General features: G+C 42.4%; 1 protein-coding gene across 3 annotated transcripts in view; it reads left to right on the plus strand.

The window, feature by feature from the left end:
- The window catches only part of ADAMTS17 (ADAM metallopeptidase with thrombospondin type 1 motif 17), a 158,309-nt gene that overhangs the window by 78,252 nt on the left and 62,956 nt on the right, over positions 1–17,101 (plus strand). For all 3 annotated transcript variants that reach the window (XM_068203621.1, XM_068203623.1, XM_068203624.1), the window contains exons 10-14: positions 933–1,083; positions 12,368–12,469; positions 13,549–13,694; positions 15,964–16,130; positions 16,970–17,097. In XM_068203621.1, the coding sequence (XP_068059722.1) occupies positions 933–1,083; positions 12,368–12,469; positions 13,549–13,694; positions 15,964–16,130; positions 16,970–17,097 (694 nt within the window). The remainder of the gene's footprint in view (positions 1–932; positions 1,084–12,367; positions 12,470–13,548; positions 13,695–15,963; positions 16,131–16,969; positions 17,098–17,101) is intronic.

Here is a 17,101-nt window from a genome sequence, read left to right on the forward strand (position 1 = left end):
GTCATTCTGATGTGTTTTCTCACTCCTCAGTGAGTGTTGGTCTAAAACAGTTCACTATAAACTTCCTCCCCACTGCATCCATGTTTCAGCTCATCGTATTCAGTTGCTCAGGAAGGATTTCTGTCCTGCTGCTTGTTAAATCTCATGTACTACAGGAAGCACTGGAATTGTCTGAACTCTGTAGTTCTAATCTTAAACCCACAGTGCAGCTCTCTGACAAACAGTGCCTGGCACAGTGCTTTGTGCTAAGAGTGGGTTCAGCATGGAAAATTTCCCACTCTGGGTGTTAAAGTTGGGAAAGAAAGGAAAATAATGAAAGAAAATGGGATTTTTAATGCCACGTTAAAGGCGTGAATTAGAAAAAGAAGTTACGTCTGAACTCATCTGGTTGCGTCTGGCCCCTGATATGTCAGTGATATTCCAATTTATAAAAGATTGTTGGGAAGGCAAAGAGAAAAATCTTCTTTTTATGCCTGTGATGGATAAGAAAAAATGTCAAGGGCTCAGAATTCAGTTGAGGGGATTGAGGTGAGACATGACGGAAGACTTTCTTGCTGTGGCGAGTGAAGCTTTGGGCTGGATTGCCTGAGGGCCGAATTGAGTCTCCATTAGATTTTTAGGAAAGATTTAGACCAATGTTTAACCCAGAACGTTGTGGATGTTGGTTTAGACAAATGTTTAACCCAGAATGTTGTGGATGTTGGTTTAGACAAATGTTTAACCCAGAACGTTGTGGATGTTGGTTTAGACAAATGTTTAACCCAGAATGTTGTGATGTTGTGAATGTCGACTGTCATGCCTTGAGGCCTGGGGCCATGGGTGACTTCCCAAGGCCCTTTATATCCGTAGCTCTCAATGATTCAGAAGACTTCCAGGGAAAATCCCCTGAGGGGCTTTCCTTAAAGGGCATTTTTCCTTCCTGCCCTGCCCAGGTCCAAGGTGAGCACCTGCCTGCTGCTGACTGACCCCCGGAGCCAGTATTCCGTGCGGCTCCCTCACAAGCTGCCGGGGATGCACTACAGCGCCGACGAGCAGTGCCAGATCCTTTTTGGCACCAACGCCACCTTCTGTAAGAATATGGAGGTAAGAGCTCGTGGGTTGTAGCTGGAAACAAGGTGGGAGGTGGAAATAAAGCTGCCAAGCCCTGGGGAAGAGGAAAGGAGTCTGTAGTTCCCTCAGTTTCAGCGCTGCTGGTGGAAAATCAAACGGCCTCGAGCTCTGTGTCAGCAGCTCCTGCTTAGGCCTCATCCTTCTTTCCCCACGCTGCCCTTGGTAATCTCCCAGAGCAGACTCAGAAAAATTGGTGTTTGCACTTTGTTCCCTTTTGAGATTGTTTTGCTGAAATGCTCTGTAGAGATTGTTTTCCTGGAAGTTCAGCTGAGGTGAAAGTCTCTCCTTTCTTTCGAGTGTTTGGCTACTTCCACAGAGTCAGCTTAGATGGCTGGCTGGGTGTTCACAGGCTTCACCTTCAGACCTCTGCAGTGTTCTTAGGAGCTGACTCTTAACTCTGTGCTGAGGAAATATTCATGTCTGCTTGTTTCATGAGGCCTTGCTGAATTCTGTGCAGAATCCTGTGTGTTTTCTAAGCAACATGTTGTTTAATCAGGATTTGGGTGCAGTGTGGGGTATCGCGGGGTTGGTTGGCAAAATGGAAACATTGATTGTTGCTGTCTCTAGAAGTAGATTGTGCTTGAGATGAGGCTGTTGGACTCATCCTCTGGAATTTAGACAGTCAAACTTTTCATAAGTTCGTCTACACAATCAGATCTTTTAATTCTGAGTTTATCTTATCCCCTGCTTTAGACAGGGAGTGGGGTAGTGCCTGCTTCCAGTGTGGCCTTGGAGATATCAAAAAAAAAGTCATGAAGCTCTGTTGGGTCACCAGCACCAGCTGGAAGCATCCCCTCCTCTACAGACAGGAAAGAAGCAGACAGGTTTCTTGCTTTTAATAACTGACTATTTGTATTTTTCAGTTGTCCCTCATTCCCACTCTGAACAAGCTTGGGATCTTAAATCAACATTAAGAAAGAAAATAATAATCAGAGATAACTGAGGTTTCTAAATGCTAAATTACTAAAACTGTGGAACACATGCAAGTCCTGGGAAAATGCTCGTAGTTTCACATTAGCTGTTTTATTTATTTTGGACTTGGAAACTAGCTAATATAAAACAATAGGAAAATAATCTGGACAGGTTGTATTTCCCAGCTCCATCAAGAAAATGCAGACCACCAGGACTACTGTACTGGAAGCAAAGTGTTAGAATATAGGTCTGTAAAGAAAACCTCAGATCTACCCAGCATGACTCAAGTTCTTCCACTTGTGTGGGTGTCACCCAGCTGGACTGCTCTTGGAAGAGATTTTTGCTATTTCCCTTGTTGTGATAAAAAACCATTTTGTTTCTGGGTATTCCAGTGCCTGATGAGAATGCCAGCCCGCTGGTAGGTGGTCAGCCTTTCTCACACAGGAGTTGCACGTCCAGTCTGGAATTGCTTCAGGGACTTGTTGTTTGCCAGAATAATGTGCCAAGAGGCACCATTCTCTGTGAGATACAGACAGCAGGTGTTTGTGTCTCCCAAGATTTTTCACCAGTCTAATTATTTGACACTTTAGAACACAATGAAAAATGTGCTCTTTTTCTCCATCTCTCCTTTCTCCCAAAAGAGAAGCATATTTTGTGAGGACATCAGTGCTTCCTAATGAAAAGCCTGGTAGAATTTCAGCAGATTAAAACTGATTTGCAGTCCCTTATTTAGAATTATTTCTGTTGCAGATGTGCATTAAGAATTAGCATTCACCCTGTGAAGCTCTGGATCAGTTGTGCCACATGCCATTAGTTTAAGCATGTGTTTACATCCTGTTATGCTACTCTGAATTGGTGTTTGATGGCAAGGAAAGGAAATTCTTTAGAGGAAATGATCACTTTTGATTTTTAAACCTCTGAAGTTTGTGTTCTTTTCACCTTTGTGTTCCTCAGGCCTCATCTGCAGAATACTTGTATCATAAGTCTCAAAGCTGTCTACAAAAATATGAACCAAAAAAAAAAAATTGGCACTGGTCACTGGCATTAGCTGTAGAAATTATTGGCAAATACAGCTGTCTCCTCTTTTAGCCAATGGTAATGTGGTATTTTTAATTCAATAAAGTATTAAAAAAATCCAAATGTAAAAGCAATAAACATTTGACAGTAAATATTTGTTACGAAAAGGAAATAAACTTCAGGAAATGAGCCTGCTCAATCTTTTTATGATTACATGTGTCTGCTGCCTGTTTTCTTATATAATAAGAGAGTTACATTACAATATTTCTTTGGAGATAGTTGAGCTACATAATTATATCAGGCAAACTAGAGGCCCTGTATTCAAAAATGCCATGCAATTTGGTTTAGAGCAAACTTGAGAGGTTAGATAATTCCAAAATTTCAACATTTTTGAGAAACTGCAGGAAATTTCTGTGCAATAAGCGCTCTCCTTTAACAGCCTCAAAGCCCAATTTTTTGAAGGAATGTGATCTTTGCTTTCACAGGGAATCAGGTCCCTCAATGCTTGGCAGTGGCTGGGCCTCCCACACCAGTCCAACAAGATAGTTAATCCATGAATATTCGCCCATATATGAATATTTGAGATTGCCTCCCAAAAATTCTTCTTCCATTTTGTTTTTAAGGATAACTCAGATGCCTTAGAACAAAACTGTAGCTCTCTGTTTGCCAAACCAGCTATCCTGCAGCTATTCTGCTCCAAATTTACAGAACAGAAATTAAAACATATGAGCAAGGCTCAGCTTCACATACACCAACCCTCTACATTCCTTTCTCCTTTCCTTCTACATTTTAATATACTAAAAAATAAATGAGTTTATGTTGGTCAGATGATCCATAGTCTGTTGTAATCTGTGACCTCCAAGATGTATAATTCAGGATCTGGTTCTGTAACCTCAATATTGGGTAAGATTTTCTAGTGCATGTCACCTCTTTATGGAGCTGTGAATCAGGCTTTTAGCCTGGGTTCTTGTTGGGGCAGGGAGCAAGCGTCCAAGGCCAGGCTGGACAGGGCTTGGAGCACCCTGGGATAGTGGAAGGTGTCCCTGCCCATGGCAGGGGGGTTGGAACTGGATGAACTTTTAAGATTCCTTCCAACCCAAACCATTCTATGGTTCTATGACTAATGAATCCCTCAGTACCCTTCAGTAGATCCTCCTTCATATCCAAGTTTCAGTTTTCTCCTGGAATATGCAAAGGGATCAAAGTGCTTTTCCATGCTGCTTTCTGTTCATCTTTCCCATGCAAATGTCAGGCATTGTGTGATCCATGCAAGTGCTTATCTAGCAGGCTGTACAAGTGTGCTCTGCCGTGCCAGGCATGCTGCCTGCCTCCAGCTGGGAAGCTGCACAGTGTTGGGAGAGCTTTGGCCCACCTAAGAGGTTATTACACAGTGGCCTTTATTTTGAGGCAGACATGTTGCTTTTAGAGAAATTAATGTGTCGTTCTCAAGCTCCGAGCAACATCATGATAATTGCAGGAAAAGCTGGACAGAAATGGACCTCTGACATTGCACAGGGCATTATCAGTGCACCCAGACACAGAGATCCCGGGGGGCTCTGGCTGCTGAATGCTGCTGTGAGTCCAGGGCTAGCATGGGAGCAGTTGTGCAAATTACAGTCAATTCAACCTGTCTGATCTCTGTCCTTCAGCTCCACACTGGGCTGTGAATCAACCACTGAGAATTCATTTGACCCCTCCGAGGGAGGAAGCAGAGAGCTCCAACCCCAGCCGGGCAATGATGCCTGAGAGCAGGAGTTAACACTTTGCTCTCCCTGTGTTTATTCCAAGCGGAATAGCACAGGTGGTTTCTGCTGAATCTCTCAGGGAGCAGAGATGGTGTTTCCCCCCCAGAAATTCATCAAAACACATTTGAAACTTCACATGGAAACATTCTGCGTGTTTAATCTTTATTTTTCAGGCTGGCACGCCTACCAACAGAGGCTTTTGCACTGAAATCATGTTTATGGGGAAAAATGTGATTTCTATCTCATGTATCCTTTTGGCTTTTTGTTTTATAAGCCTTTTGGCTTATTTATTATTAACACATTTTTGCGGGTTTTTACATAACTGTTATTGTCCAGCATTGTTTTGAGTCAAAGCTGGGCTGAGGCTGGAGTGGCACTTGGAAGGAGAGTAGCACTGCTACCAAGAGATTTTTGTTCTGACAAGGGACACTGTCAACTCAGATGTAGCTGGGAATGTGAATTTTGACATAGCACTGCTTTTAGAAATACTAAACCAGCTAGAACTGGCTCCACTGTTTTTCTTAGGTTCAGGTTGTTTTTTAACAAATTTAGGTGTTTTCCAATATCTACAAGCTACAGAACGAGAGGGCAAAGTTGATTGCAAGCCAAAGGAGACAAAGTAGACTTCTTGGCTGATGTGGAAAAAGAGAGGAACCAAAAACAAAGTAAAAAAAAACCAGGAATTGTAATGATCAAGTGGATTTTATGTTCCCCTTCAGTTTATATATTTGATGGTGTGGTGGTGCGTATAATTCAGCAATTGTAGGTCTCTCTGTGGTCTTGATCTTGAAAAGAGACTGCTAGAGTGGCCTTTTGGGCTCTGTGCATGGGAATCAATGGGCCTCTGTTTGCCTTTTCTCTGCAGGGCCATTTGTGAGATGCAGACCATGATAGTGAGCCCTATTATTTAGTAGCATATAGAATATTTACAAGAATGTGGTAATTAGATTGAAAACTGGTTTATCCTGAAAATAATAGGTTGCATTGTCATTTTCTGTACTACCAGGGACTTTGTCTACATAGTAATACTAATAAATCTGGAAGAGGATGGGTTGGGTTTTTCTTGAGGCTTGCAGGATAGAAGCCTGACAATTCTGAAATAAAATGAGCAGATTTTTTTTTTTTTTTGAGAAGTAAAGGTAACAATTAACTTAATTGCCATTCTATAGTTCATAGTTTTCCTCGTGTAGGTTGTTAGAATTCAGACTATTTTCACATTGCCTGTTTCTATGAAGCTGAAGTGTCCTATTTCACTGCTTCTGTATGTTGCAAAAATACCTTTTTCTCTTTATTTTCAGTGGCAATACTTTTTGTTTAAGAGAGAGAGAGAAGGAGAGAGAAGCAGAGTTCCTGCCTGGGCAGCCCAGCCCAGTTTACAATTATTGGAATGCTTCAGAAATTTTTGTATGTGTTTCAGTTTGGAAGATGGTCAAAACACATTCTGGTGCAGTGGTTTAAAGAAAAATAAAAAGAGAGAAGGGAACCAAAATAAAATTATAAAAATACAATGTGGAAATTTCAGAATATAAACATAATAAACTCTTAACAATAGTAGAGAGAGCCTATTAAGAATTAAACACTTGAGCTTGGCAGTTTTTCATTTTTTATTAAGACAAGGGGAGAGAGAAAGAATTAGTGTAGCCTTGTGATGTGGCATCTACAGCTAAAGTCTAAACTTTACAAAATTAGCCAGAATACGATTGAGTATCAGCCTGAAAATAGTGTCTAACAAGCTTGAAGGGCATTCAGACTTCTCCATCTGCAAAACACTTCAAGGGAAACTCCATAATTTTCACAACCACATCTGAACGGTGTGTGTACATATCTATATTTATTTTTTGTCCCTTGTTTCTCTTTTCCCATGACCAAGAAACACAATCCATGATTTCATTATTTTAATTTTCCTATTTTTCTTTTTTAAGGGACAACTCTGATGTTCAAAACAAATCAATATTTTTTATATCTGACAGTCAGGTGTTAAGGCCTGAGGAGTAGACTGGGAGCTGTTGAGTGAACATTACTCTTAAGAACAGCTCTTTTAGACATTGGTAATAAGTCACAGCACAAATTCCAATCATTTAATTCAAAGACTCTGTTCCACTGCTTTATTCCATGTGCCTCTACTTCCAGATTTGACCATGTAAAGACACTTCTATGATTTTTCCAACTGATGTAACACATTTGTGTTGTGTTCTCTCATTTATGATGCTAAAACCTGGGCTCAGCAAAGCTGAAGAGCTCACACAATAAGAGTTGTGTGTTGGTAGGAAAGTGCATCAAACTTGTCCTTTTCTCCTTGGATTTTTCCATGCCTGTGCATCCCTGGAGCTGGTGACATGAGTGCCCTAAAGGCACTGAATAGATTTGTATTCAGCATAATGTTTTGCCATAAAATTAGCTTATGGTCTTATGAATGCTCTTTCCAATCTTTTATTTTTGACCATTAATTTAATTCCAGGTACATGAAAAAATTAAATTGGTACTTTGCAAAGAAATATTTTAGACCGTGAAGGTTTTCAGTTTTCCTTGAGAGCACCAGAGACAGCTGAAACCAGAGACAGTGTTTTCCTGTTTCATTGTTTGCTTCCCAATGTACAGCTTAAGAAAAAAAACAAGAAGTGTTTCTATTCCTTTGTGCCTTGCTTGCAGTCTGGGAGTCTTCCACTGCTTGTCTGGCACTGTCTTGGAATATCAGCTCTAGACACAGGTCAGCAGTTTGGCCACTGAGACATGGATCTGAGTATCACAATTATCTTGTCTGGGTCAACGTGACTCCTTTCCAAAAGTGCCTTCCAGTTTTACAGGAATTGAGTTTGGAACACTTTTCATCTCATTTTCAGCAGCAAGAAGCTCCATCAAACAACGCTGCTCACCTCCCTTGTGATTGCTGTGAGGTGTTTATGCACCCAAAATTAAAGACGGTGATGGTGTAGAAACTGGGGACATTGTTTTTGCCCCTTGTGTAAAGAATTGCTGCTCAGAAGCATCCTGTGGGACTTTGAGAACGTTTACATTGTGCTTTGAATAGGAAAGCAAGAGTAAACTGTGTGTTTATTTTACCTAATAGATGTTAAAGTAGGATCCCATTCATAAGCACATTTTCTCTACTGGTTAGCAATATGCTTAGCCAAAACCTTGGCAAAATAAGAGAGTTCTGATACTTCGTTAAAAGTCAACCTATGCAGACTGTGTGTTATGAGGTCTCTTGCTCCTCTCCCTTAAGGATATTTGCTTTTCCTAAATTATTATTCATAGTCCCCTCATTTTAACAGAAAAATTGGTTTCATGGTGGTTTAATTCTGCTGCTAGAAAGAAGAGGTTCCTCTTTCCAGTGGGCCGCAGAAACAAATTCATCTCCAGGAGAAATAAGTGTTTCTTTCCTTGGATGCAGACAAGGTGAAGGAGTGAATGGTTAGGGAATGAACAAGCTTTTGTAGAGTTGTTCCACGGTGGGAAGGACATCTTTATTCATTGGATTCTCTTTATACTTAGGAGGTTTGGAAGCTCCCCTTGCAGGTAATAATCCGAGGGTTTGAGCTGGGGGAGTCTTGTGAGCCCACGTGAGGTCATGGGGCAGGATCACGCAGATTTTAGCAGCAGTGGTGATGCAATAGCTACCCCAGGAAGAGCTCCAGACTTGCTGCCTGTGGCCAAGGAGCTGGCTGGAGTGACTCTGCCTTCTCCTCATTTCCAGCTGCAGCACTGAGCTAAGGAACCTCAAACAGATCCCTGCGCTGAGCCATGCCTGAGGTCTGCACGCAGTGGCAGTGCAGTGTGTGGGGATGGAGTCCCAGGGAAGGGGAACACCGTCCTGGGAGAGTGTGAAAAGCTGGGAAAGGTGGGAAGAGCCAGAGCCTGGCTTTAGCTGGAGCAGGCAGTGACACAGGAGCCTGTGGCTGTGACACTGAGCAGAGAGCTCTGAGCAGCTCTGGTTCAGCTCATCTCCCAGCAGACTTTCAGCAAGACATTTAATCCCTTTCTGTTCCTCATCTTTCCACCTAGAACGGAGTGATAAAACTTCCTTTATCCCCAAGCTCCCAGGAGTCTGTTTAGATGGTGAGATCTTTGAGGGAGAGAAAACACCTGGCACCATGAGGCCCCTTTGTCAAATGGATGCCATTGTAATCCCTGTAATCGGAAGCTCCGCTCACCTGCCGAGCACATCTCTCCCAGCTTGGGAGTTTCCAGATCCTGACCTCTCCCAGGACTGGTTCCTAACAGCTGTGCAGACAAGCTTTCCTATCTCCCAGGAGTTTCTGAGAGTCTAAATTTTGCACCTTTTCAACAGTTTCATTTTATTTCAATTTCTATTTTTTCTTTTTGCTGTATAAATTCCTTAAGGATTCAGTTGAAAAAGCTTTTTTTTTTCTTTTTTTTTTAAGTAATTTTAAAATTTTACTGAAACACTACTTCTCAACAGCCATCTCACTTTTTAAAATTTTATTTTTGTCTTGGAAATATTTCAAACTGGGAGCTGATCCAAAGATGACCTTTCCCCACAGACAGTTTCAACAAATCAATATTTTTCCAGTGCGAAATATCTGTCATTGGAAAATCCTCACTGGCACTTCTTGAACGCTGTAGGGAATGCTTTGCAGGCAGGGACCTGCCATCTGAAAGCTGGTTGCTGAATGCAGAATTAGCACTAATACAGTTCTTTTGATGACTTCTTCTGTGTAAGCTCTGAGCTGCCACTCACATACAACAACTTCCTTTCAAGTCCTGCCATTTCTCACTTGGATATTTCCCCACAAAGCAGGCTGTTTAACCATTAAAAAAGTCACCGACTGCTTTCCTGTTTAATGGGGAGTTTTGTTTGGGTTCCTATTGTAGCTGAGGAGGATACATGATCTCTTTTGAACAGAGCTATTAACATGATAAAACGTTTTGGGAACATACAATCCCAAAGCTGATGGTTTCATCTTTGCTGGGATATCTGAACACTATTAAATGCAGGGGACTGGGCTAACGAGGGCCTGGGCTTTGCAGTGCTGTGGCACCAGAACACAGAGCTCAGCACCATTACCAGATTTTTCTGTAACTGTTTCCTGAAATATGCTTTGCATTTAGGATTCTGAATCAAACACATGGATACTATAAAAATCCAATGTTTTCCATACCTCGAAGATGGGAGATTTCAGAAAGGTTGGTGTTGCTGAGAGAGGTATTTGCTTTATCTCCCTACAATTATGTGTGTGTATACATGTATATATGGGCATAAACACACACATATATACACACACACCGCACCCACATGTATGTGAATATTTACACCCTCTGTATCCCTACTCGGGGCTGTTTTGCAGGTGCAAACACACATTCGAGGTGAGCTCTGCCCATTGATTCCCCATGCCATGGCTCATACTTGGGCGTGTGACCTGGCTTTATCACCTTCCATGTTCTTGTAGGCTGTGGAGGGATTCTAGTTTCCAGCCAAAATTGTAAAAAAAAAAAGCTGTTTCATTTTTATGACTTTGTTTCTACCACCACCCACTCTGTCTTCCCAGTTTTACATCAAAGAGCAGAAATTAACCCTAATTTATGTGCGGTTTGTGATCCAGGGACCTGAAGCTGAACAAACACTGGTCTTGTGTAATGCACAGATATTTAGCAATGGTGCTCATATATGTCTAGAACAATTTCTTTAGGGATGTAGTGAATTCCATCATATCTTCAGCCAGGATGTTCCTCTGACAGAAGGCAGAAGCAGAGGGTTTCCTTCTGTGGGCAAAATTTCTGTCTGGGTCATGCAGGAGACCTGGCTGAAGTGTTTCTCCTCACATTCTGCTCTGAAGCTTTGTGGTTATGTGTAAGAGAAGGGCTGAAGACTGGAAAAGTGGAAATACTTGCTGTCTGCATCTTTCATTTCCAAAGCTTCCCTTCATTTTACATACCAGTATTGTCCCCAACCACACTTTGGAAGGAGGTTTTGCTGGTAGTGCCTTCACACTGTGGTTTATTGCCTAGATTTGTGTTCTTGCTGTGATGCTTATAGATGGTTAATTGATGTACTTCTTGATTTTAGTCCACTTCAGAAGGCAGGGGGTGGAGAATCTGGGAGTTGTGAGGTGGAACAATGCATTTCTCAGTATGCTCTGAAATCTCTGCCTTGACAATGCTTCTGCCTCTCTGTACCTATCAATAAAACGGTGTGTGATGTCCTCATGGCTAATTGGTGCTTAAGTGCTTTCAGAGCTGTGGGTAAACCACTAATTAGTCACAGTCATTTAGTCAAAATTACTAAAGACTGATATTTTCCCATATGCTCTATTTGTTCAGAGAAAATGTCTTGAAAATTCATTGATTTAGGTTTCCCTGGAGTATTTGCTGTTATTTGTTTGTTTGACAATGACTTTCTGCATTGTGGTTAATACAGCTGCTGAATTGTGCTGTCTGCTTCCAGTTTTTGTGAATGTTCTTTGAGTTTGAATAGTGCAAAATCCTCTTTCCAGAAAGAAATGTGGAAATGGAGCAGGATGCAGATACTGCTGTGATAACTATTTTGTTTCAGTATGTTCTACATCATCGCTGGGACTGGGATTTATCTCATCTGCACCCTCTCTTGTACAGATCTATTTTATAGAGACATGATGTGTTTTATAGAGACATACCAATATGCCTGTACACAAAACACACATGCACCCACAGTCTCTTACATTACATTGGGGAAGAACCATGAGGCTGAAGCTTGTTGACTCAACTATTTAATGAGGTGCAATAAATCTTGACAAGACCAGCTGGCACTAGAGTCAGGTTTCTCATCTTTTTACCATTACACTGAAATGCGAACAATAGTGGAAAGAAATGTAATTCTTCTTTGTTGTTCTTTTGGTACTCAGCTATGTAGCACTGTATTGAAATCATCCCCTTCCATGGAATGCGAAGCATGGTGGATGCTGTGGAAAATGTTACTGATGCAAAGGTCCCTTTTCCTGGTGCTTTTTCTTAAATTCTGAAAACGTTTTGATCTGGCAGGTCACAGTTGTGATCAGCACTGAGATCCCTGCAGCACACACTGGCTGAGCAGAGCAGCAGCACTGGGGAATGACCCCCAGAATATTCCCAGTCTTTGACCTTGCCCGTCACCAAGTTCCTCCTTTGCTGTACAGCACACCATGACATCTTTTCCTCTTTCTCATTCCACCTTCTCCCCAGGGCCATTGCTGGCTGAGTCTTGCTACCACCAGCTGCAGTTACTTGAGTATCTTTTTTTTAAAAATAGGAGTAATTAAGTATCTTGGACATCTAAGCATTTGGCATGGTTCCAAAGCACCCAACGTGGCCTCCCATATAGGATTCCTTTTTAATGGACCAGATTTATTCTTGTGAAAAGAAATCTGTTCAAATAGCACACTTTTTGTTTGGGGTAGGTTTTGTTCCTGTCAGTGACATCCATCAGTCTCTTTCATGTTTCTAGCCTCACCACTTAATGCCAATCAATCCTTAAAAAATAATTGCTCCCAAACCAACTGGATGCCTCTGGATTGACTTGAGAAAGACTGCCTCAGCTTTGAAGTGTATCCCATAATGATGGCTGGCATCTCCAAAAGCAATAACTGTATGTTCTTGCTTTGTGATTACAGCATTTGATGTGTGCTGGGCTCTGGTGCCTGGTGGAAGGAGACACATCCTGTAAAACAAAGTTGGACCCCCCTCTGGATGGCACCGAATGCGGCGCAGACAAGGTAATCAGAATGCTCAGCAGCAGTCACTTTTTGTTTTCCAGCACTGGGAAAAATGTCTCCAAGATGTTCAGTATTTACCATAAACCCATTGCTGGTCTGTTCTGGGTTGTATTTGAGGTAGAAAGTGTGCAGAGCATTTAGCCTGACATTTGGGGAGATGTGGAAGATGGGGAAAGAAAAAGAGACTACTTAAAATCTTTATAGTTTCTACAAGTAGCTCAAAATAGTTGAGCTGAAATTCAGTGATGTTCTGTTCTTCTGAGGTATAATTGGCTGTATTTAATTATATATGTATTTTTTGGAACTTGACTGGTTTGGTAACTCTCAGGCCAGTACTTACTGGTTTTGGACTCTAATTTTTTTTTCTTTATGGTATAGTTGGGGAGGTCAGAAAGGGTAAAATTAAAAAGCTGGTTGCTGAAATCAAGGAGTAGCACCTTTCCTTTGCCTGCAAATAAAGATAAACAATGACAAGAAAAACTGGGTCCTATAAATCATAACAAGGAAACTGAAAAAAAAAATGGTTTTAGGCCCATGTTTTTGTAACTGGAGGAGTCCTAGTGACTCTTTCATAAGGTTTCTTAGCAGTGCTCACTGTGTCACATCCTGGACAGGCCAAGTTTGCTGCTTGGTCAGGAGCCAGCACAACCTATTAGAATCAGAGGGGTTTGGGGCTTTAGCCAAGTTAGGTCCAAAATACTTCAATCATTTTGTGCACACTGGGAACAGTGCTGATGAAGGCATTGCTTTGGGGTATAATTTCTTGGACTCAGTTCCTGTGAATCGTGGGGCTTTAAGTCTTAGTACTTAGATAATTATCTGCTTTATAAACTAAGGGGTTCAGCTCTGTGATTGTTTTTTTAATGACAGAACCTCGTTCAGGGGCTTGTTGAGAGTGACACTTAAATTTCTACATTTCACCTCCTCCCTTCCTCCTTCTCCTACTGCCATCTCACCAAAGCCTCGAATCCCTAGAAACTTAAACGTGGACTTGTTGCAATCCCTCAGCCATCCTTTAAAGTCCACCTGTGCAAGGTCAGGGTTTCTTCCCAGGCTGTGCTAACCTGATTGCCTTGCAGTGGTGCCGAGCTGGGGAGTGTGTCAGTAAAACCCCCATCCCTGAGCACGTGGACGGGGACTGGAGCGTGTGGAGCCAGTGGAGCATGTGCAGCCGGACGTGCGGAACAGGGGTGCGTTTCAGGCAGCGGAAATGTGACAACCCCCCGTAAGTCCTCACACCATCCTGGCTCCTTTTGCCATGCTGGCAGCCTCTTCCCTCTTGGGCAACCCTTGCTGCAAGAGTACAGGGGAGAAATGGGCAGCAGAGCTGTGCAGAAGCCCTGAGAAATTTCTGATTCACAAGCTGCGATGGTTGGCATGAGGTTGGCATCCTGGAGGGACTTGAAGTAGGCTCTGTGGAAGTGGCTTGAAGGGTCACCTTTGGAAGTTTCCCATTGCAGTGATTCAAAGGTGGATACGGTTGAATTAGATACATGTAGTATGGCAGAAAAACTGATGCTGTGTTTCCCCTCCAGCACTACAGTGAATGAGGAGGGGCTGATCTGGACCTACAGACCAAAGTGAGCCGATGTGCCTTAGAGATCAGTTTTGCAGGAGTGCTTGCCCTGGGCTTGGGGAGCAGTGCAGTGGCTGACAATGATCAGAGTGTCCCAGAGCTTTGTTGGCAAAGCCCCTTGAGATGCTCTGTAGGTCAGCAAGTGCTAAATAAGAACAGGAAGGTTTTCATGCATGCAGAGAGCCGTGGGTGCTGTTTAGCTCCTGCACAGTGACTGATGCTCTCTGTGTGGGCTTGGATTTTTTCTGATTCAGAATAAAATGTAGGTGTTCATCCCCAGGTCAGCTGAGGCCCATCTGGAAGTCTCTTCATTGTTTTGGGGTCCTGAAGAGGTTACAATGGTGCCATTTAACTGGCCACCCAATTGTGTTACTTATAACTTTACAGCCTTGGGAGCAGCCCTCCAAGTGATTTTATTCAGATTTTATGCTTTCTTCTACACACAAAGTACCCAATACTTTTCTTTTTAAATTGGGGCTGAAATTCTGCATAACAACACAGTCACTTTGAAGACATTCCTAGATGATGTATAGGCTCACAATTGCTGCTGTTGACCTGTAATCATGTGAAAATGGTATTTTTGTTTATTCCTCTCCTTAGCTGAGCTGCAGTTGCATGTCTATAATACGAAGGTTTGATTTTTACCAGCTCATTTTCCTGAAAAGGGGACTGAGCTGGTTTCTTTGCTGTCAGCTACAAAAGGCTATTTAGGTTTAGTGCTGACCAAACCTAAATCCATTCATCATCGTTCCTTAAATTACAGGAAATGCTCCTTCCAACACTGCACACTGATTTTAAAATTCTCTTGCTCATATATATTCTTGGCTGGAGATACACACGTGATCTTCTTTTGCTTCAAATTTCTGGCCTCAGCCTACTTCTGCAGCTGGTTTATTCACTGTCCAGAAATACTGGCTAAGGGATTTATCATTTATTTTGTATATATTTGGTCTTGGGATTTTTTTTACAGGAATCTCTACTCCTGCCAGCTGACTCTTGAGCCTGTGGGACTATCAGTATTTTTAAACCAGTTGCTTCACTGTTTGATTTGGTTTTTCCTCTCTGTAATTTTTTTGAACATTTACATGCACTGCCTCCCCAATGGTTGTAAGGAATGTGTCATAAGCCAGTTTACACGTGCAGACTTTTGAGTTGTACTGCCTTGTGTTCCTGTCTAGGCTTTGGGCTGTTGTTGAACTGTTGGACTGAGGAGAAAACCATTGGCTTAAACAGAGCATCCCTTCTCCAGTCCCCTCTTGTCATGTAAAAGGGTCACAGCAGCAAAAATGAGCTTTGATTTCTTCAGTTCCATTAGTTGGTGGATTCTCTTGACATAAATACAGTGAAAGGTGGCTGCCTACCAGAATATCTCACACAGTCACTGTTTCAGACATGGGCCAGGAGGGGCTTGGATTGCACTGTTTATTGGAAATCCCAGGCTTGAGCTCATCAGTGCAAGGCTTGGGACCTGGAATTCCAGATTCCATGCTTACCTGTGGTTTTTTGTTTGTATTTTGCTTTATTTTGCAAAGAAAATACAAGCTATTGCTGAGAGTTTGAGTTTTCCTTCTTCTCTGGGGGTTCATAAATAAAAGCAGATAAGTTTTGCAGGTGCTTAATTCTGATGTTGCATTAGTGGCCTTTCCTGTATGTTTAAAAAACAAATGTGTGGAATGGCTTGGATTTCATGGATGGAGATTATCTACAGCACAGGTTTGTTTCTGGATACCCTGCCTACATTGCAGGTTATTGCTGCTTTTGTGGTATTTTAATTGCAAGGAGGACACGTGCTGGTGGGATGTTTGCTGTGTCTCCATGCTCTGGAGCATTTGAGGCAGGGGGCAAAACATGGGTGGGAGGGGGAAGATGGAACATTCCAGGTGTTTGGTGCTGACCTTGGTTTTGTTCCCCACTGCAGCCCAGGGCCGGGTGGGAAGAACTGCCAGGGGGCCAGCGTGGAGCACACGGTGTGTGAGAACCTGCCCTGCCCCAAAGGGGTGCCCAGCTTCAGGGACCAGCAGTGCCAGGCCCACGACAGGTACACCAACAAGAAGAAAAGCCTCCTGACAGCTGTCATCGTGGATGGTGAGTTTTTTCATCTCCCTCTGTAATTCCTCGCTGTTCTTTCACTGCAGTGTCTCATCTGCAGGGCTCCGTTGTTGGTGAGAAGGCTGCAATAGGCCCCCTTTAGCTACACCTGAAAGATTAATTACAGTTAATTGTTCTTGGTGCTGCTCTGCTGTTCCTTTAGCCTTCTTAATAGAACATACAGAGTTGTCAATGCTTTACACATCTTTTTGAAATGCTGGGAGAGAAATGCCTTCATTTGATTCCCAGCCTGAAGTTCAGACTGGGAATCAGAGAGTTGGGAGTTTAAACATTAAAAAGTTCCAGTTAGTTTGGAACTGAAAAAAAAAAAAAAAGGTGGGTTCCCTGTGACATATTTTAATTTATGTCACTTTTGGGTATCTCAGCATGATTGCCTATCTCACCCCATTCCTTTAACACTTCCTCTTCTGGCTCTTGCTCTTCATCTGCTATTCAACCAGATATTGGTGAGATATGAAATGGTCTGGAGAACTTGTTCTTCTAAAATCACTGGCTGCAGCCTGAATTTTGATTGAATGATCAATGACTTGATCATTCTTAGCAGACTGATGAATGTTCCCTGTAACAAACACCTTCCCTTTACAAACAAAACTGTGTTTACTGATTGGTTTTCTGTGCTGTTAAAGCCCAGTCTCGTCAGTGTAACCCTTTAAATAGTGATATTTAAAGTGGGGAAATGACAGGCCTAAACAGAAAGCCTCATGTTCCTTCAAAGATGAGCTATCCAAATGTATTTGTGTAGAGAATGCATCACCATTGCCTCAGACCCTTGTTTGTGCTGTTCCCAAGGGCAGTTGTCATATTTCTTTTCCCAGATAAGCCATGTGAGCTCTTCTGCTCCCCACTGGGCAAGGAGTCTCCTGTGCTGGTGACAGACAGAGTCCTGGATGGAACTCCCTGTGGGCCGTATGAGACAGACCTCTGTGTACATGGCAAGTGCCAGGTGG

Source organism: Anomalospiza imberbis, chromosome 13 (genome assembly GCF_031753505.1).
Source record: "Anomalospiza imberbis isolate Cuckoo-Finch-1a 21T00152 chromosome 13, ASM3175350v1, whole genome shotgun sequence".
Classification (NCBI taxonomy): domain Eukaryota; kingdom Metazoa; phylum Chordata; class Aves; order Passeriformes; family Viduidae; genus Anomalospiza; species Anomalospiza imberbis.